The 20,191-nt window shown below is 54.5% G+C and overlaps 1 protein-coding gene across 2 annotated transcripts in view; it reads right to left on the bottom strand.

Annotated features, from left to right (window-relative positions):
- Positions 1–1,656: 1,656 nt before the first annotated feature.
- The window catches only part of NKAIN1 (sodium/potassium transporting ATPase interacting 1), a 40,940-nt gene continuing 22,405 nt past the window's right edge, over positions 1,657–20,191 (bottom strand). The window contains exons 2-7 of one of the 2 annotated variants that reach the window (XM_047871192.1): positions 6,881–7,018; positions 5,374–5,454; positions 3,763–3,960; positions 3,032–3,092; positions 2,320–2,401; positions 1,657–2,169 (exon numbers count right to left, since the gene is read on the bottom strand). In XM_047871192.1, the coding sequence (XP_047727148.1) occupies positions 2,160–2,169; positions 2,320–2,401; positions 3,032–3,092; positions 3,763–3,960; positions 5,374–5,454; positions 6,881–7,018 (570 nt within the window). In that variant the 3' untranslated portion in view covers positions 1,657–2,159. Of the gene's footprint in view, positions 2,170–2,319; positions 2,402–3,031; positions 3,093–3,762; positions 3,977–5,373; positions 5,455–6,880; positions 7,019–20,191 lie in introns of those variants that run through there. The other variant, XM_047871193.1, reaches the window with a different exon arrangement.

Genomic DNA, 20,191 nt, shown 5'->3' with positions numbered 1-20,191 from the left:
TAAACTTAAAATGTACTTCATGAAAAAAAAAAAACAACAAACAAACTAGAAAGCTCTCCCAGGGGTCGCGAAGCCAGGGTTGGGAACCCACCGACTGAGTCCCACCTCTGCATTTTATGGATGAGGAAAGAGAGGGAGAGTGACTTCTCAAAACTACGCAGCCAATCGGAAGCACAGGCCGGTGCCCCAGGAGTGATAATGACAATGACATTGACTCCCAACCCCTGCTCACCTTCAAGCAGGGACCCTGCTCACTCACAGGGCAGGAGGACAGAAAGATAGAGAAGAAATCACCATCTTTAATCCAGAAACCAGGGGAGCACTCCCTGCCTTGCAAGGTCCCAGTGAGAAAAGAACTTGGGTCCCCTTGCAAAATCCATCTCACAAAAACAAAAGGCTTCAAAGCACCAGTGGCTAAACCCGGGGAGTAGAAAGGAGGCGGGGCGTGTGGGGGTAGGAGGAGAGGGCTGGAGGCAGGGAAGCAGTCAGGTCTGAAGGGAGCTGCTCCCTTCTTGAGCTGTACGCACAGTTACCTAGGCAGACCACCCGGGACTCAGTGCCTGGGGGAACTAGAGGAACTCCTGGGGCCGGCTCCTTGACACAGCACTACAGATGGGATGGTGGGGTGGGGTCTTAGCCCAGGATATTCTGGCTGCAGATGGTAGGAAATGCTAGATCAGAGGGTGGAGAGCAAGGAGGGAGTGTTCACCACGGACGGGCTCAGGTGTATGAGCCATCTGTGTTTCCCTCCAAGTCCCCCACGCCTCCTGCCCTCCTTCCTAACCCAGGGCCACTCCTGTATCACAGACTGGGAGCTGAGGCCTGATCCTCCTGCCCTTGGACTCCCAGCCCATACACAGGAACCAAGGTCATCAGGGGTGTCTGTGGAAGGAGGTGGGGAGAATGAGCTCTCATCTCTGTTTGCTCTCAAGGGTGCTGGCCCTCCCGGCCCCACACCATGACCCACTCCCCCAGTCTGCCTCTTCAGAACTCCTTCTGGGCTTCTTAGAGGTTTCTCCTGGACACTGGAGTGGTCACAAACGCTGGTGATCTTTGAAAAGTGGTGACTGGGTGGCACCGACCAGCCCTCTTCTATTCCGGAACCACAGGTCTTCCATCTGGAAGGTGGATGGAACCATCAGGGGTCGGTGGGGTTGCTGACGAGGTAGGGATCATGGCTGCAGCAGACCCGGCCTCAGGGACCTGGAAGGGGGTGGCGTGACTGAGGTGTGGCCTCCCCTCTTACTGGAATGAGCTTGAAATGTTTGCCAAGGGTGGGCAGGGGCTGAGCCTAGGAGGGCTTCCCTGTGGGTCAGGCTGAATTCAGGGCTCTGGGCTCTGTTCATCTGGTTCCCAACAGGAGAACAGGTATATTGCTACAAGAGAGGTGGTGGAGATCATGTGGGTTCTAGAGTGTCCCAGATGGATGGGGGCTCAGAAACGGAATTCAGAGACCAGACCCCAGGGGTTCTGGAGCCTGAAACTGCAGAAAGTACACTGTGTTCAAGGCCTGCCTCCACCCAAAGCCTAGCTGTGTGGCCTCAAGCAAACGCTTCATATCTGGGCCTCAGTTTCCATATCTGAAAAATGGGAATTATAATCCCAGCCTCGCCCTGGGGACTTAAGAGTCAAATGAAAAGGCTAGAAAGAGCTCCATCTGCTAAGAGATTATTTTAATTATTTGAGGGAAACTGAGGCCCAGAGAGGGCAAGGGCCTTGCCAGATGTCACACAGAGAGTCAGTGACGGAGCTGCAACTGGAACCCAGGACTCCTGCTTCTAGGTCACAGTAACTCTCCCCAAGGCTGGTGAACCAGTGTGGTAAAATGAGGTCCATTTCTCTCTGGACAGGGGACCGGAAGTTGGGTGAAGGGTTTCAAAAAGAAGAGGCTGGAGCAGGGAGGGAGGCCCCAGCGCACACCAAGGCTGAGATAAAAAAAAAAAAAAAATACAAACCCCCGCGATCCCCTCCCCCGCCCGGCCCGCCCCACCCTTGGAGTCGGGCTGCGAAGGGCCAGGTCCATGTCCGGCGGACCCAGCCAGTGCAGGCTGCAGTCGGTCCGCTAGCCGCCAGGGGGCGCTCCTGCCATTTGGGCCCGACCTGGTGGCCTCAGCTTCAGTCTAGCCAGCAAGCACGCGGCGCCCGGGTGGGGAGCGCGGCTACCCCGACCTGCAGAAAACAAAGGCAGGTTAGGGAAGTGGACCCCGAAAATATGGGGGCAGGCAGATCCGGCTGCCCTCCCCGCTCCTCCCTGCCCTTCGTCCCCCAGCAGCAACGCCCCGGTCCCTCCACCCCACCCCACTGGGCGCCAGGACCCACGTGTACAGAGGCTGCAGTTGTAAATGCGACGTCTTCTGGGGCGCCTGGTATCCGTAGGAGTCAAAGCCACCGATGAAGTCGACTGTGGAAGGGGAGGTGGCTCATAGTTAGGGATGGGCCCCTAGGGTGCGAGTTATGGGAGGGTGGGTCCTGAAAAGGAGGAATCTGAGAGCCAGATCCCATACAGGGTTTTAGGGCCAGGCTTTGCTGCCAGATCCCAATAGGTGGACCTATGGGGAACAGGACATGGAGAAGCTCAGCCAGAGTGGCCAAAGCCCTAAGTGGACAGAGAGCCTGGAGGGGCGAGGCCGTCCTTTAAGGGAGCAGGGCTTGAGCCACGTAAGGGGGCAAGACCACGGAGGTGGGTGCGTGGTGGTGGTGGTGGTGGGTTAATGGGGGCAGAGACTGGGCATGGGCAGTGTTTGGTAGGGGTGAGCCTCATGGAGCTCCTCCGGGGGGCAGAACCTAAGAGAGGTGGATGGAGAGCGGCGCTGGAACCATGGGCTGGGCACCTGGATGTCTAGGTCACAGCTCAAAATGTGCTACGTAGACCCCCACTACCCCTGCCGCCTTTTCTCCCCCACCAAGAGGGTCCGGTTGGCCAACCCAGGGCTCCCTCCCTGGAGGGAGCTTGGCGGCGCTGTCCAGGGTGCTGAAGGAACAGGATGGTGTGCGGCCAGGCTTCCCCATTCCCTAGGGGCTCCCCACTCACAGCTGTCCTCCTCCTCCAGGAACACTTTGCTCACGTAGCAGGCGAACACAAAGCCGAACAGCTGGGGATGGAAGGAAAGAAGACAGAAGCTCTTCCTCCACCCTCTGCCTGGCTGGGCCTTGTCCGACTGGAGGGGCACGGTATGCGAAGATGAAGGCCAACCCATAACAACTTCCAGTTAAATGACTGGGCCTTACTGTCAAACATAGTTGGTTCCATTCTCCATTCTGCGAGTGGACTTTGGACAAGTAATTATTTTACCTCTTTGAGCCTCAGTTTCCCCAGCTGGACCTGGGCAATACTTTACTGACTTGTTTAGAAGAAAGAGGAGTATATGACTTTGGGCATGTGGAGTGTGGAGGGCAAGACTAGGAACCAGAACTGTCTTGGATCCACTCTCACAACTCTTATGCATTTGATGTGGTCATTCCATTCTGTGAATAAGCAAACAAGCTTAGAGAGGGCAAGTGACTTGTCCAAGGTCACACAGCAGATACACTGGGGATCAGGTTGACTTACAGTCTGATGACTCATCCTAGTCATTAAACCTGCTCACGCCAGGCTGGGGCAGGGGTGAAGGGAGAAGATACAAGATAAGGAGACAGAGCCAGACAGAAGCACAAGAAGGCTGGGAGATCTACATTCTTCCCTTCTGAACTAGAGCTAAACAAAGGGGTTAGGGTAGACTCCACCTCCGGGAGTGTGTGGGTCAGGGGGACAGGAGGACTCACAGCCAGGAAGATCTGCAGAGCACTGCTGAGTGCTTCGATGTAGGGATAGTCAAGCAGGCAGCCGGTGACAGAGATGACATGGTGGTCTTCCAGGGCCAGGCGGGAGTTCAGGACAGGTGTCACTAGGCAGCCTGGCCCATTCTCCATCCACCAGGAGCGGTGCAGGGACGTGTTGAAGGTCATGATGAAGTCCCGGTCCTGGGGGCAGAGGGGCCTAGGATACTGAGCTGGGGCCACGAGGTGGCAGGAATCTTCCTCAGGCAGCAGGGAACTTTATATAAAGCCTACTTCACACCTGGACTGTTGAAGCAGCCTCCTCTCCTGACTTGACTTCAAGGGTCTGGAAGGGGGTCTGTTTCCACAAGTCTCTATTTGGCCAGTAGGTGGCGCTTGATGACTATGCAGGTCTCACACTTCCCTCAGAGACCGAAAGGGCTGGTGCTGACCCACAGAAAGCCCCAAAATTTCAGGGATGGAAGGGACATCAACAGTGACTGAGTCCAATTTTCCAGCCCTGAGCGGAATTCTCAACACAGACCCCTTCACGGCCCATGCAGCCTCTCCACTGCTCTCTCTGTGTGACCCTGGGCAAACGTTTCCTCTCTTTAGTTCTTGGTCTGCCCATCTGAAATGGAGAAGGGCCTGGCTTAGATCCGAGGTTCTCACCCACGGCGTCTATGTGTTTACCCATCCAGTCACTCGCGCAGCCTGTTAACAGATATTCACCGAGTGCTGACCAGGTGCCAAGCACTGAGATGTGTCATCTCATTCCATCCCTTCCGCAACCACATGAAGTAATTATCTGCACTCATGAGACAGGGAAACTGAAGCTCCGAAGGTAAACCACTTGCCCAGGGTCACATCACTTGGAAATGTTGGAGCTGGGATTTAAATCCAGCGGAACTACAAAGCCAATGTTCCCATTCATGTATTTTGCCTTCTTTTTGTCTAAAATTAGAAGTTGTGCCCTCTGGGCTTGCTCCTCTACAAGCCAAGAACTTCCACTTTCTTCAGTGGTTCCGCACGGGCCCTGGGCCACTCGATTGCCCCCGAAGTCTACGCTCTTTCTCTTCTGAAAATATTGATCAGAACGGGACTCAAATCGGGGCGCCTAGCTGGCTCCGTCGGTGGAACATCTGACTTGATCTTGGGGTCGGGGGTTCAAGCCTCAGGTTGGGTGTGGAGATTACTTAAAAATGAAATCGTGGGGGGAAAAAAAAAAGAACTGGGCCCAAATCTTTGTGGCCTTAGCCGTACAAAGTGCATGGCGTTTTCATCTCCCTTGCACCGAACACCTGTGGGGCCTGAGAGCAGTTTTCAGGGCCACGACGTGAGGCTGGTTTCTACCGAGCTTGGAATCACCTGGGACCCCAGCCCATCTTCATGCAGATGGCCCTTCAGCGTTGTCTGCTCCATCATTCGTTTCTGGCAGGTGCAGGGGCGGCCAAACGAAAATGTGGGGGTAGGGTTTGCGGAGCAGATTATTCGGATGTGTAGAGGGAAGTCTCTTCAAGAGACGATGTCCCAGACCCACACCTAACTTGGAGCCTTTGGGTAGGGGACAGGAAAGGTCCGGCTCTGCCCTCTAGCACTGCCAGGCCCGAGGCTTACCTGGGACAGCTGTCCGACCTCCAGGTAGAAGCAGATGATAAATGCATTCCAGCCAACCCAGAGCACCAGCCAGGCTGCATACTGGGGAGAGGAGAGGTGGGATCAGGGTGGGGCCTGGGAAAGTGGGGACAGGGCATGTCAACGCAGACGGAGCTCAGGGACTGAGGGGACCTTTGCAGGGGGAAATGATGCCATCCCACTTAGACGGCACTTTATAGTTCACAAATCATTTTTATATCCGTCCGGTTCTTACAACAACAGCCCTGCATGGAAGGCGCCATCCTTTCTTTAAAGATAACTCATGTAAGCCCTAGAGAGGAGGTTTAAGGTTTCCAAGATCACACAGCGAGGAAGAGATAGGGCTGCCACTCAAACTCCAGTCCTCGGGCAGCTAATCCGATGCATTCTGCAGAGAACAGCAGCCACGGCCTGGCTCTGGAGCGCTGGAGAGGATCTAGATATTTCCACCCAAGTCCCATGCCTGCAATTTCCGTGCCGCCACACGGCAGACAGTGATGCTTAGAGTGGTACCTGGGGCTTTCCTGAGAGCCAGAGAGAAGGAGCCTCCCATCCCAGGTGACACAGAGCTTTGGGAGGGCCCTCTTCACCTGGCTTCCGGGAGCTCAGCCCGTGGGAGGTGGGAGAAGCCCAAGAATGAGCCGGAGGGGGCTCTGGCGGGAGCATGGCGTTGCATGGCACTGTTATCACAAGTGGCTAGCATTTTATGTAATAAACCTACTGAAAAGCCTTTTCCCTCAAAAGAGGCGTGTGAATGGGCCACTGAGGAAGAGCAGGGGAGAAGGGTGAGCCTAGCTGAAAGCAGGGGTTTAACAGAGACCGTCAAGGACCAGGGCTTGGAAAGAGGAAGCAGGAGGAGGGAGCCAGGGACACAACACAATCCACGCCTGGGATTGGAGCACAGGGGACACTGACAAGCCACACTAGCCGCTCGAGACCATATTCCTCATGAACAGCAAAGGGCAGGTCTTCCTAAAGCAACCTGAGGAACTAAACCAGATGAAGTCTGTCCCTCCACTGGCTTCCGGAGGCAGCGTGAAGATGTGTCAAGAGCGTTCACTCCGGACCTGATTGCTCTCTAATCCTGCCACCGATTAGCTGTGTGGCCTTAGGAAGCCTCATAACCTTTCTGAGCCTCATTTCCTCATCTGGGAAACGGCGATGGTAAGCCATACCTTGCAGGGCTGTTGTAAAGATAAGCAAAACGTGCGAAACTCTCAGCACTGTGCTTGGCGGATGGTAGGCACTCACTAAAATGATATATCTTGTTAATATCTGGATTTTTCCCTAGGAAATTCTTTAGGGAGAATACCGCTCTTGTCTCTCTGCTGAGCAAAGAAGCATTGGTATTTGGGCATCCGCACCAGCAGCCGGGCTGGAGCTAAGACAGAGCAGGGGTCTGGGTGTCCAGGGTAGGGGGCAGTTCTGGCTGGAGGAGCCAGCGGGGATGGGGAGGGAGAGGGGGAGGGGAGGGGCAAGTGAGCCATACCAGAATGAGGTACCGGGAGCGGTACTGCACGGTGCCGAAGATGCCCAGGATGACGGCCATGATGTGCAGGAAGTTGGCTAAGATAGGAGCCCACTGATAGCCCAAGAAGTCAAAGATCTGCCTCTCCAGTGCAGCCACCTGTGGGAAAGAGCAGGCTGAGGCCACAGGGACAAGGGAAGGCCAGGGACTAAAGGGAAGGGAAGGGATTCCTCCTTGACCTTGTGGAGCGGGTGATGCCACCTACCGTGGTGATGGGGCACCACGGCCTGACTGTACGCGAGTCTCAGCATCAGCCTAACTCTGCAAGACCACAGGGATACGGGGGAGTGAGGGCAAGGCTGTGGGGGCCGGCTGAGACTGAGCCCTGATCATCACTTCGGGGAGGGCTAACGGGAGAAGGGAACCACAGTACAGAACACCTTCAGAGCCAAGAGGCTCTGCCCACTAGTACCTGCCCCTGCCCTATGTGGGGCTCTGAGCAGGTGGAGTTAGGATCCAGACTGCTCCCCGCCCTCCCAGCTCTGGCCAAGGGCTGAGCCATCGCCCTGAAGGGCTAGAAGTCCTGAAGTCCCTTCTTCCAAGGACTCCTGTTCTGGAGGTTGCCCTGGCCCGTGGGATGCATGGGATGCAGAGAAAGGGATTTTTTTTTTTTTTTTTTTTACTCTCCTTCCCCCAGGGAGCTGTAATGGGTTGCAAAATTGACCTCAAGTTTTTCCTCTCCATGTTTCCATGCTCTTCGACAATGCCGTCCCACACTAACTCTGCATGGTTATGTGACTCGCTTTGCCCAATGGGACTTTAGCAAGCCCAATGCAAGTGAAGACCCCCAAAATGCTTGTGCATTGGAGTTTGCCCACCTGCTACACATGTAACACAGAGAACACCACGTGAAAGAGCCCGGGTGCCCACCCGGAGCCTGAGAGGAGAACCAAGGCGCCCTAGCTGACAGCCAATCAACCTTCAGACGTGTGAGGCCATTTAGATCATTCCGCTAACCAACCCAGCAACTGACCTAAGACACGTACCTAGACCAGAAAAATCTCCCAGGTGTTCCGCAGAATCATGAGCTCGATAAAATGGTTGTTTTAAATTGCTGTCATGGAATGATTTGTTACCCAGCAGAAGCTAACTGATATATAGGACCCCATCAGCACTCCCTTTCCCAGTAGCCCCGGTTCAACCTTGCAGCTGCTATACTTAAGAACAAAGGTGCCGGCGTGCCTGGGTGGCTCAAGAGGTTAAGTGTCGGACTCTTGATTTCAGCTCAGGTCATGATCTCACAGTTCATGAGTTCAAGCCCAGCATCAGGCTCTGCACTGATTGGGATTATCTCTCTCCTTCTCTCTCTGTTCCTCCCCCTGTTATGCTTGCTTACTCTCTCTCAAAATAAACAAACAAACAAACAAACAAACAAAAGAGAAGAACAAAGGTGCCAGGGAAATCCATTGTTATTGATTGCCCAATACCTCTTTTTCTGGTCTTTGTTTTGGGAACCACCTTCCAGACCCTTAGTTCATGTGGTTTGGGTGGTGCTGAGCCCACCTCTAATTTCAGCGGAAGGCTCAGGACCCAGTCCTGACCAAATAATCGGCACATGGGGATCTATGCAGGGATGGACACTCGTCCCCATGCCTGCCCCTGGCAGTCACTGTGGATGGTTGCTGGAGTAACGGGACAGAGATACCCTCTATCTGCCAGGGTATCTGAACGGGCATAGTCTCACCCAGAACTGTTGGTGGCTGTCTTTGCCATCTCACAGGGACAGCCTGCTTGAGGAAGCAGCCCAAAGCTAAGGGGCAGGAGGGAAGCAGAGTGGACAAGCGAGGTGAGTGTCCTAGTAACGTCATTTCCGGTCTCAGGATCTAGCCATCGCTGAAAACTAATTCTCCCTCCTTGCATTTGCGATTTCTGTCCCTTGCAACTGAAAGTCCTGACCTAAAAGAGAAGGGGAGCAGAGAGGATCTGGCTGGGAAGGGACAGGGAGGGTTCTGATTGAGAAGATCCTAGAAGCCTTTCTCCTGGCGGGGAGGCAGGAGGAGGTGGGGCTGACGCTACCGCACAGATGGCAGGGCTTGGGCAGAAACCCAGGAAGCCGCGGGCCCAACCCTGGCACCCACCCACCTGGCGCCAGCCTGCCTCTTGTTGGTGACTCCTCTCCCGGGGCCCTGCAGATTGGAAAGAGCTTTCCAAGTGCACCTCTCATGGATACTCCTTGGCAGAAAGGCACGGCTGAGACCATTATCTCATTCTGAAGAAAGAGACCACGAGGCTCAGAGAAGGGAAGCGACTTGCCCAAGGTCACTCAGCAGGTAGGTGGCAAAGCCAGGCAGTCATTCTGCTTTCCTCTGCCACCTGTCCCATCAAAGCCCCTCACTGTGCCCTGTTGCCACTGGCCTGGGAGTTAAGAGGTTGACAGTATGACAGACTCCTGGGTGACTTTGGGCGGGCCACCTTCCCCACTGGGTTTCAAGCTCCTTCCTCCATACATAAGAGGTCACTGGACTACATGACCTCTAAGGGCCCTTCTGGTTTTGACCCCAACGGTCTGCTGACCTTGGGAGAGAAACTCCCCAGATCGCTCCCCCTGCTCCCAAAAGATCCTCCCTCATTTCCGTTCTTCTCCTTTCCACCCTGACTCTGCCGGGCCTGGGAGAGCCCTGGTGGTCTGGGGTTCCCCTGAGGCTGTCAACTCTGCTGGCATCTGGTCCTGGCAAGGAGGATGCCATCAGAGGACAGAGGAGGTGGCTGAGACAGACTTGCCCAGGCTCATCGTGTAGCTGGGGAGACATCTTGCCTGGGTATGCCTACCCAAAACAGGACATCACCCTGCCCTGACCCTGGCACTTGCTCAAAGCCCTCTTGGTTCTTGGGGACCTCAATGACAAAGTAAGCAGCAGTGACAAAGTATGACAGTTACCACAAAAAGCTTTGGAGTCTCTAAAACTTGGGTTGAAACTGCAGCTCTGTGCGACATGGGGCAAGTTACTTTCCCTCTCGGAGCCTATTTCTTCAACTATAAATGGGGAAGACAATCCTTCCCTTGAGAAGTTGTGAGGATATGGAGACATCACATAAACTAACAGACAACTAGACTTAATCAGTGGTGGCTAATTAGGAGAAGACTCAACAGTGGAAGCTTCTTAGTTGGGCACCGAAGGTTTCCTGGGAGCCGGCACAAGCCTTTATCCCCAGCCAGCTCCTGCCCCCAAGTGGCTGAAACAATGGTTTAAGTCCCGCCTTCATTTCCCTTTTCCTTCCTTCCTTCCTTCCTTCCTTCCTTCCTTCCTTCCTTCCTTTTAATTTTTTAACATTTATTTTGAGAGAGAGAGAGAGAGAGTAAGAAAGAAAGAGAGGCAGAGAAAGGGAGTTGGCTGAAAGCAGCTGAAGCAGGCTCCAGGCTCTGAGCTGTCAGCGCAGAGCCCTCTTCGGATCCTCTGTGCCCCCCTCTCTCTGCCCCGCCCCTGTTCATGCGTTCTTTCTCGAAAATGAAGAAACATTGGGAAAAAATGAATCCGTGTACATATATATTTTTAATATTTTTAAATGTCAGAAAATGTATTTATCTCGAGAGAGAGGGAGAGCACGCACGGGGGAGGGGCAGAGAGAAGGAGAGAGAGAGAATCCCAAGCAGGGTCCACGTTGTCTGCACAGGGCCCAGCGTGAGGCTTGAACTTACGAACCATGAGGTCACGAGCTGATATCGAGTTGGACGCTTGAGCCATCCAGGCGCCTCGAAACCTTATTTTTACTGCGTATTTATTTTTGAGAGAGGGTGCGTGAGCAGGGGAGGGGCAGAGAAAGAGGCGGAGCGAGGATCCGAAGCAGGCTCTGTGCTGACAGCAGCGAGCCCGACGTAGGGCTCGAACTCACAAACTGTGAGATCGTGACCTGAGCCAAAGTCTGACCCTCAACTGACTTCACCACACAGGCATCCCTGAACCTTTCTTTTTTTAATTTATTTTTATTTTTTTAAATTAATGTTTATTTACTTTTGACAGAGAGAGAGAGAGACAGAGAGAGCGTGCATGCGCATGAATGGGGGAGGTGCAGAGAGAGAGGGAGACACAGAATCTGAAGCAGGCTCCAGGCTCCGAGCTGTCAGCACAGAGCCCGACGCGGGGCTCGAACTCACGGACCGTGAGATCATGACCTGAGCCGAAGTCGGACGCTTAAGTGACCGAGCCACCCAGGGGCCCCAATAATCTCAATTCTAAACTTATTATTTTTTATTAGAAAACCAAGTCAAATATTCCAGAACGTCTGCTTGTCCAGCTGTGGTATGTGGCTAATTAACAAATAAAGAGCAAACAAATAGAATTATCTTCCCCCTTTGGGTGCAGCAGCTTAGAACAATAAGCTGAGGGCTGCAGTGACTGTAAATGCAACTGACCTCGGTGTGTCTTTTTACTCTCAGGGGAGGGATAGTGTGGAGACGACAGCACCTCCTTTGCAAAAGTTTCTTTTTTTTCCTTTTGTTTTGTTTTGTTTTGCAAAAGTTTCAAGTGCACGTGCGCTGAGGGAAAACGTGACTTTTTTTTTTTTAACTTGGTCAGCCCATAAGCTAGGTCTTGAGTCTCTCCTAGGTGGGCCAGAACCAGGACGGAAGCTCCTGTCGGCAACTGATGCAGCCTCCTCCCTGATCTTCAGCAAAGGGAGGTTGGCCACCTCCCCCGTCGAGGGCTTTTCCTTTTTCCTTTTTTTAATGCTTATTTATTTTTGAGGAAGAGAGAGAGAGAGAGAGACAGAGAGAGAGAGAGAGAGAGACAGAGTGCAAGCAGGGGAAGGGCAGAGACAGAGGAAGACAGAATCCGAAGCAGGCTCCAGGCTCTGAGCTGTCAGCACAGAGCCCGATGCGGAGCTCTGACTCAGAAACCGCGAGATCATGTCCCGAGCCGAGGTTGGAAGCTTCATCGACCGAGCCACCCAGGCGCCCCTCGAGTGCTTTTTCTAAAATACAAATCTGGTCCAGTCACTCTGTCATCAGGGCAGCCCACAGAGCTTGGGGTAATCCCTGCGGTCTCTGGGCCTGCCAACTCCCCAGCCACACAGGACCCCAAACCAGGACGAGAGCCCTGACCATCCCAGAGTGACAGATGAGAACGGGTCACCAGATCCTGTCTGCATCGGTCAAGACCCGCATGCCTGCCCCTCAATCCTCTCTACCCTCATCCCCTCAAGGCCCTGTGCTGCTCCCCCTGACCCAGCCCTCCCCCACCCCTTTCAGAAGTCCTCCCAAACCAGCCTGCGCCCCTAAAGCCTCAGCTCCTTCCCTGAGGGGTCCCCCCCTCCCCTATGTTTTGCACCCAAGGATGCCGTTTCTCTGTGCTCTTCTCAGTGACCATTCCTCTTCTCACATCCCATGTTCCTTGGGCCCAAGGGTGGGGTAGGATCCTCTGGGGTCCCTAAGTTGCTTACAGAACTGGACAACCCTGTGCCCCCGGGGCTCGAGCCCTAGGGCTATACCACTCCCCCCACTGCTGACCTCGTCCTCTGCTGGCCTCCAGGGCCTGCCTTTTCCTGAAAATGAGTTTCATCCCTGCATCACCCCAGTTGCCTTGGACATCGGGGACCACCCCCTCCAGCACCGTGACTTCTCATCTCTCAAACACCTCTCCTGTGACCTTTCCCTCCATTTCTCCTCCTATACGGCCACCACGTGGACTGTGGCATCACCATAACGGCCCTGCCTCCAAAGTCACCAATTCGGCAGCCCCCGCTGGACCACTCCAGCTCGCTTCCCAGCACCTGTGGACGGTGACGGTGACGACCTGGGTCCAGTGCATCAGGTCCCCTGCCCCTCACCCTCCACCCCTTCCATTCTCCATTTCCTCACTCACACCCCAGCTCGGCTTGCTGGGACCGCACGATGCTTCCTTACTTCCGAGTGAGCTTCGGCTGTAAGCCAAACTCCCATGCCCTCTGCCTTCCCATTGCACCTGTCAGGAAAGGCCCACACCTGCAAAAACCCAATTAACAGTGTTCTCACTGCCTGCAAAGCAGCCAAGCGCTGACAGAGCATGTCACTCCCCAGGCAGACAAGGTGTGTGACAGATCGACAGACCCTGTAATCATCAACTTTGAGAGCCCCCCCACCCCCGCCCACCACCCCACAACCCGCCTAGGCCTCTCTAGGGAACTCACTTTCTCCACTATCTCAGATCTTCTCACTGTCCTCAACCCTCCTGGGCCCCCACCCCCACCCCAGCCTCACTCTCAGAGGACCTGGCCTCTGTCTCCCCCTCCTCCGCCCGGTGCCTCCACCTACACCCTGGACCCCGTCTCCTGTCTTCTCGGGAGCTCACACCATCCTCTTCTTGCCTGTAAACTCAACCTCAACCTCTCCCTCTGCCCAGGATCCTTCCCATGGGGTCCTAAACACATTCAAGCCACTTCTATTAAAAAAATGAATGAATGAACGAGCGAACGAAAGAAAAGCCCCGCATGGTCCTCCAGCTACACCTCCTCTTATCCCAATGCTCTCACGCCCAGACTAAGGGTCTCAACGTCCTCCCTACAACTCGTTCCCCTGCCTGCTTGCACGCTGCAGTGTGGTTCAGTGGTTAGGAGCTGGGTTAGAATCCTGGTACCACTGGCCAAGTCACTTAACCTCGCTGCACCTCGGTTTCCTCTCCAGCGGAATGGGTATAATTCACAACACCTCCCTCATATGGTTGTGAAGAGATTCGGAGTCGTTTGTTTAATTTGCGAACACGGTGCCCAACGTGGGGCCTGAAACTCACAACTCTGAGATCAAGAGGTGCATGCTCTAGGGGCGCCTGGGTGGCTCAGTCGGTCAAGCGGCCGACTTCAGCTCAGGTCACGATCTCGCGGTCTGTGAGTTCGAGCCCCGCGTCGGGCTCTGGGCTGACCGCTCAGGGCCTGGAGCCTGTTTCCGATTCTGTGTCTCCCTCTCTCTCTGCCCCTCGCCCGTTCATGCTCTGTCTCTCTCTGTCTCAAAAATAAATAAACGTTAAAAAAAAAAAATTAAAAAAAAAAAAAAGAGGTGCCTGCTCTAGCAACTGAACCAGACGGGCATCCCATTTTTCTTTTCTTTACTATTATTTAAAATTACATTCTGCTGCAGAATTCCCTTGCCTCCCCCCTTGCTTTCCTTTTCCCACGGCACTTATCACACACTAACATACTACCCACTCCCTTTTACTGCCTGATTCCTGCATTAGAAGGTAAACCCCACGGGAGCAGGGATTTCTGCCTGAGGTGCTCCCGGCTGCACTTCCGGCAGGGAGAGCTGTGCCTGGCATGGGGGCAAGTGCCAAGGTTAAGCTGGTTCTCCACCCTTCCTGGCCACTCCCGATTCTGGTGTGGCTCATCCTCCCGTGTAGCCAGGGCCCTAAATGTCAGGACACCCCAAGGCCATTCCCTAGGCTCTCTTTAGGCTCCCTTTGTCCAAGCAAACGCACGCCCACCCAAGCTCCAGGGGCTACCTGCTCGTGTTTCGGCCTCCAGCCCCTTTATAAATAGTGGCTACTCGTTAGATGAACTTAACATGCCCAAACATGGACTTAATGAACCTACTACGCCCCAAAATGGTCCATTTCCAGTGTTTGGGTCCCATGATGTGCTGCAAAAGCCAGAAAGCTCAACTTCAGGTCCTGGTCTCCCTCCTGGTCTCTACAAGACTACCAGCTGCCCTCCCCCCCCCCCCGCCCGCCCCCCCCCCCCCCCCCCCCCCGGCCTGCCTCAAGCCTAACCGGGCCCCTCTCCTTTCCCAAGTGAAGCCACCACGGGGCTCCCCTGCTGCCCCTCCCCCTGCCCTTAGCTCCCCACCCCCACCCGATTATTTATTTATCGGGTAGCTGCCAGCTGAGGGGGATGCGGTTGCCATGGGAACCATCAGCCCCGGGTCAGGGCTGCCTCTGTTCTCAGTAGGATGCTCTTGTCTGTCTAGACGCCAACCCCAGGAGCCCAACACCAGGTGGGGGGTGGGGGTGGGGGGTCAAGGGATAAATGATGCGGACAGGCCCACCCCAGCCCCCAGGAAGCAGGCTGGGGGAAGAGAGGGCGGAGAGGGGGCTGGGCTCCAGCCCCAGAACCCATCACAAGCCTCTCGTGCCCAAGCCCTTGCCCGCCAATTCTGCAAGTCAACTACTTTGCTGGCCAAAATTCCAGCCATGTCGCCGGGGGACACAGAAGTCAGGCCATCTGAGGGAGGGGTCCCTGAAGTTTTTGAAGAATGGTTTGGTCCAACCCGGGTACCGTTATTGACCTTAGTTCACAGAAGGCTGAGGTGGGAAGAGCTCCCCATTTGGGGACCAGCAAACCTGATTCTGTCCCCAGTCAGTGATTTCACTGTGCGACCTTGGGCAAGTTACTCCCCCTCTCTGAGCCGGAGCCTGGGAAAATGTCCCAAAGCGCATGGAAAGCTCTCGGCCCAGCGCCTGGCACACGGTTGGTGCTCTGTATACGGCAACAGCCTTTGCTGCAGCCCCAAACTCCAACCCCCCTTTTCCCAATGGATTTCTGAGGCAGCTGACAAAATTAAACCCGACTTAGGCCCTCATCCATGAAATGAGGGAGTGGGACTGAAGCCAGACAGGAGGACCCCTGGAGATCCACCAGCCCAACCCCCTCATTAGGGAGGTGAGCCAACTGGCTGCCGTGAGTTGTCTGAGAGGAAGGACTTCCCACTCCCCCTGAGCTCTGCCTCCTTCGCTGGCTGCAGTGGTCCCAGAGATCAGGTAGTCTTTGGCAGGGTCAGGGAAAAACAGGCCTGGCAGGGACTCAGTTCCTCGAAAAAATATTTCTTGAGCACCTATAATGCGCCAGGCTGGGTGCAGGGTATCCGGTGATGAACAAGCTGGTGTGGCACCCTCCTCAGGAGCTCAAGTCTGGAGACAAATCCCATAGTCCTCTAGGAGCTGATGATGGGAGCTTCTCTGCCAGGTTCCCCGCCAGCTGTGTGTAGCAACCTGTGGGGACTCCTTCCTACCCCCAACACACACACACACACACACACACAAACACACACATAAACACGCGCGCGCTCCCTGTCGCTGTCTCTTCTGGGGCTCCTGCGGCCCTTCTGCCTCTCTGCCCTGGTCTGATTCCTGATGGAAAATGGCCAAGGTTATCACCGGTAAGTGAAAACAAAAAACAAAAACACAACAACCGCAGAGTAATAGGATTCCATTTACATTACAAAAAAAAAAAAAGAGAGAGAGAGAGAGACAAAGCCAAAAAATAAAAATAAATAAAAAGACGCGAAACGTGTTTGACTAAATGCAGAATCAAGAGCTGGGGAGACACACACGACAAATGGTTATGAGAACTTCCCTCTAGGGAGTCGGACTGGGGAGATGGGGAGCCTTACACTTTCACTCAGAAATACTTCTGTATCTTGGATTTTTTACAACGAACGTATGCTTTTCAACAACGTTAAGAAGAAACGTCTTTCAGCATCGATTCGTGTGCAAAAGCAGTGAAGTGGCTCAGACGATCTGAGGTCTCCTTCTCTGATGTGAAGGTGCTGGGGGGCCCCGGGCAAGTGTCCTCCTCTGGGCCTCAGTGTTCTCGTCTGTAGAGTGGGGGCCTTGGTCGCTCCAAACCACTGTCTGGGCGCTGCAGCCTGCCTATGGGCAGGGGGCCTGGCCTTGGGGTCCTGTGACCTCTGCTGAGGGCCTAATGGCCCCTCTTCCCCGGAAGCTGGTTCTGGCAGCCCCCGGTAAGACCGCTGCTCGGGTTCAGCCAGCAGAGGCACTAGGGCTCCCCATAACCCTTGTGGAGCCGCCGGGATGCGAAAGGTGGAGGCTCAGAGTGGTCCCGGGTCTCCCAAAGTCACTCAGACAGGAAGTGGTAGAGTTCAGGTTCGAGTCCTTGTCTGTGCGCTCACTGTTCTTCCCACCCACCATATGTCTCGCCAGAGACGGTCGGGGGCAAAGGAAGGGGCAGATCCGAGGCGGGGCGGGCAGAGCCTGGCTTGGATCAAAAGCGGGCAGTGACGTAACAGCTAACATTTATTAATCTCCTATTAATGCCAGACACTATGCTGAGTATTTCACACCTGTTCATTCATTCATTCTACAAACAGCTCTCCAGGGCCTTTTGTGGACTAAGAGCTGAGAAGTAAGGGGACCCAGATCTTGTCCCCATGGGATGACTGTCCTGCCTGTTCCCTCCTCAGCACTGACACCAGAACACCTGCCTGAGCCCAGAGAGCCCAGAAAGCAGAAGAGGGGTAAGATGGTGGGGGGGGGGGGCTGTTCTTTCCCATTAGAAAATAGAAGAAAACAACTCTCAATGGGCTTCAGCATTGTACAATCATTTATTGAGCGCCTAGTGTATATTACCCCTCATACCCATGTCTCTAAATCCTACCCCCATTGCTGGATGAGGAAACCGTGGCCCAGAGAGGTAAAGGGGCTTGCCCAAGGACACACAGAAGAGCTGAGCCTGCAGCCAGTCTGTGGGGGTCCCAACCCTCACTCTTCCCTACCACGTGGCTGAGACCGGGCTGCCAAGCCTGCTTGCATGCCCTGGCAGATGGGGATCTCACCCCTTATAGCCTTGCTGGAGTAATCTCCCGCCCTCAGTCCTCCTCCCTCCTCCTAAGGCCAGCTCCCCCAGCCCCCCAGGCTCCAAGACTGCCATCTGTCTGTCCTTATGCCCTCCTGCTGTGGCCCAGCCCTGGACCTCAGCTGGGCCTGGTGGAAGCGGGGGAGCAGCTGGCCACTGGCTTGTGCGTAATTAGCCCTCAGAGACCAGCCTGGAGCTTAAGGGAGGCCCAGGACTGTCTCAGAGGGCTGGCTGAGGCCAGCCTCAGGTCCCTGCAGGAGGCAGCCGCTGGGGCTTGGCCTCTGTCTCCATGGCAACCCCACCCCCTCATCCCAGCGACAGCGGACCCTTCCCAGCTGGGGGACTCCTCAGACCCCTTCTGGGCAAATTCATCCCCGCTACATCTCTGAGCTGGCAGCTCCATTAGAACAGGCCTGGTAGTGGTCTAATTAGCATACATCTACATTAATTTGCATAAACCCAGCCCAGAAGCCCAGGGTTATACCAAGGTCAGTCTGAAATCAAAGGGTCCCTCCAAGTCACGGGGCCTATCTCTTCATCCACAATCTGGTCCAGCCTACAGGCACCCCAGGGGGAGGCCACTGGGCGTGCAGAGAAGGGCCTTCAGGACAGTGACTCTGACCACGTCCCCCCTTCGGTGGACCGGGGACCAGGATGCCTACTTCGCAGCAGTGAGGGTCTTCCAGGCCCCACCCCACCCCCTTCAAGCGCTAATCTCCACTCCCGGAGCTCCTTACTTTGTGCCAGTGGGGCAGGCCCCTCCTACAGTTCCAGAAAAGCCCACAGGACCCCAGGAGAGCTGCCCCTTGGATCTGGGGCTCCTATGCCACCTGCCTGCCACCAGGCCATCCCGCCCTAACTTCTGGGGTCTGGCAGCAAAAGGACTAGAAGCTGGCAGCTACCAGCTTCGGCCTTTCCTCAACACCACCTCCTCTGGGCTTTGCCCTCGTGCCCGTTCACAGCCCGGGAGCAGGGGGCATCTGACTTGGCTCCGGCCCCCAGCGCCATCCACGTCGGTGCCCTCTTTGGAGAACCATGAGAGGCAGTTTGACGCAGTGGGGCAGAGGGCGTGCTTGGGTTTGTCTTCCGTACGAGCCTCAGTCTCCCCATCCGTAAAATGGGGAGGAGAGCCCCCACACTTGCTGGAACTACCGTGAAAATTCAGTAAGACAACGTACGTCAAGTGTCTGACGCAGTAAGCGTTCCATAAATGTTGACTATTTTTTTTTTTTAATTTTTTTTTTTCAACGTTTATTTATTTTTGGGACAGAGAGAGACAGAGCACGAACGGGGGAGGGGCAGAGAGAGAGGGAGACACAGAATCGGAAACAGGCTCCAGGCTCTGAGCCATCAGCCTAGAGCCCGACGCGGGGCTCGAACTCCCGGACCGCGAGATCGTGACCTGGCTGAAGTCGGACGCTTAACCGACTGCGCCACCCAGGCGCCCCAACTATTTTTTTTTTTTTTAAATGTTTACTTTGAAAGAGAGACAGAGGGTGAGTGGGGGGAGGGGCAGAGAGAGGGAGACACAGAATCCCAAGCAGGCTCCGCACCTGCCCCACGCCTCAACTACCGAGACCCGCAGCAGGCTCTGGAGTGGGCAGTGAAAGCCTGGGAGGAGGGCGTCCTCTTTAGAAAACACTTCAGACAGGATAGAGGGGACGACAACCCGGGCGGAGCAAGTCCAGCAAAAAACACACTCACCCAGAAGATGCTGGCTGCAGATCAATGGACTTCTGGATAAATAAAAAGGTGATTAATCAGATCCTCCATTAAGTACAACGAACGACACCGTATAATTAAGCCAAAAAACTCGCGGCAGAAAGCACCTTTAAGGGAGCAGGCACTTAGGCAGGGAGAATTAAGGAGGCACTGAGGATAGCAGGAGCTATAAGGCTGGAGGTGAGGCGGAAGAGACCAGAAGGTTGACCAAAACAATCAGGAGTCACAGCATTAGAGGAGGCCAGAGCCCCGTAGTTATCAGCTCAAGCTCCAGAGTCAGGCAGACTTGGGATGGGGTCCCAGCTCTCACTTACAGGCTTGTAGGACCCGGGAAAGTCATTTCCTGGAGCCTCAGTTTCCTCATCGGTAAAACGGGAACACAGCTACCACTGATACCTACCTCCTGGGGTTGTGGCCGACTCGATGAGAATGGGAGTAAAGAAGTTTGCATATAGTAAGTGCTCAATAAATTCTCCTTGATTGCACAAGTCACTTTCCCTCTCCGGATCTTAATTTCTCCTTGGCAAATAGGGGATAATGATGTCCTGTCTTACAGAGAAATTGGCGGACCAACTGAGATCACAACCAGGAAAGCAGTTTATATACCATAACGTGCTTTTTAAATTGTAAAGTACCGTGTCCCCATCGTCATTGTTAGGATAATGAAGTTCTTTGGTTTCATACCAAGGTCAGATCCCTGTTGCTCGTTTCCTGAGAAGCTGCACGGTGTCGTGGTTAAAAGTGTGGCTGGCCTAGGAGCCAGACTGCCTGGGTTTGAATCCTACCTTTACCCTGATTATTAGCTGTGTGACTTTCAGCGACTCACTTAACCTAACCTCTCTGTGCTTTAACTTCTCCGTCTATAAAATGGGGATAATGATAACAGTGCCTATTTCATGGGATTGTCGTGAGGCCTCAGTGAGGGAACATGTGTAAAACGTTCAGAACATTGCCTGGCCCGTACTCACGGGTAAAGCCACGTCAGTTGCAACGAGTCACCCAGACTGAAGACTTTGGACCTGGGTCCCCTACAGGCTCAGAGGCCTCGAGTGCTGC

This window comes from Prionailurus viverrinus, chromosome C1 (assembly GCF_022837055.1).
Source record: "Prionailurus viverrinus isolate Anna chromosome C1, UM_Priviv_1.0, whole genome shotgun sequence".
Taxonomy (NCBI): Eukaryota; Metazoa; Chordata; class Mammalia; order Carnivora; family Felidae; genus Prionailurus; species Prionailurus viverrinus.
Note: the sequence above shows the minus strand (reverse complement) of the source record. Positions and strands in the feature narration are given on the sequence as shown.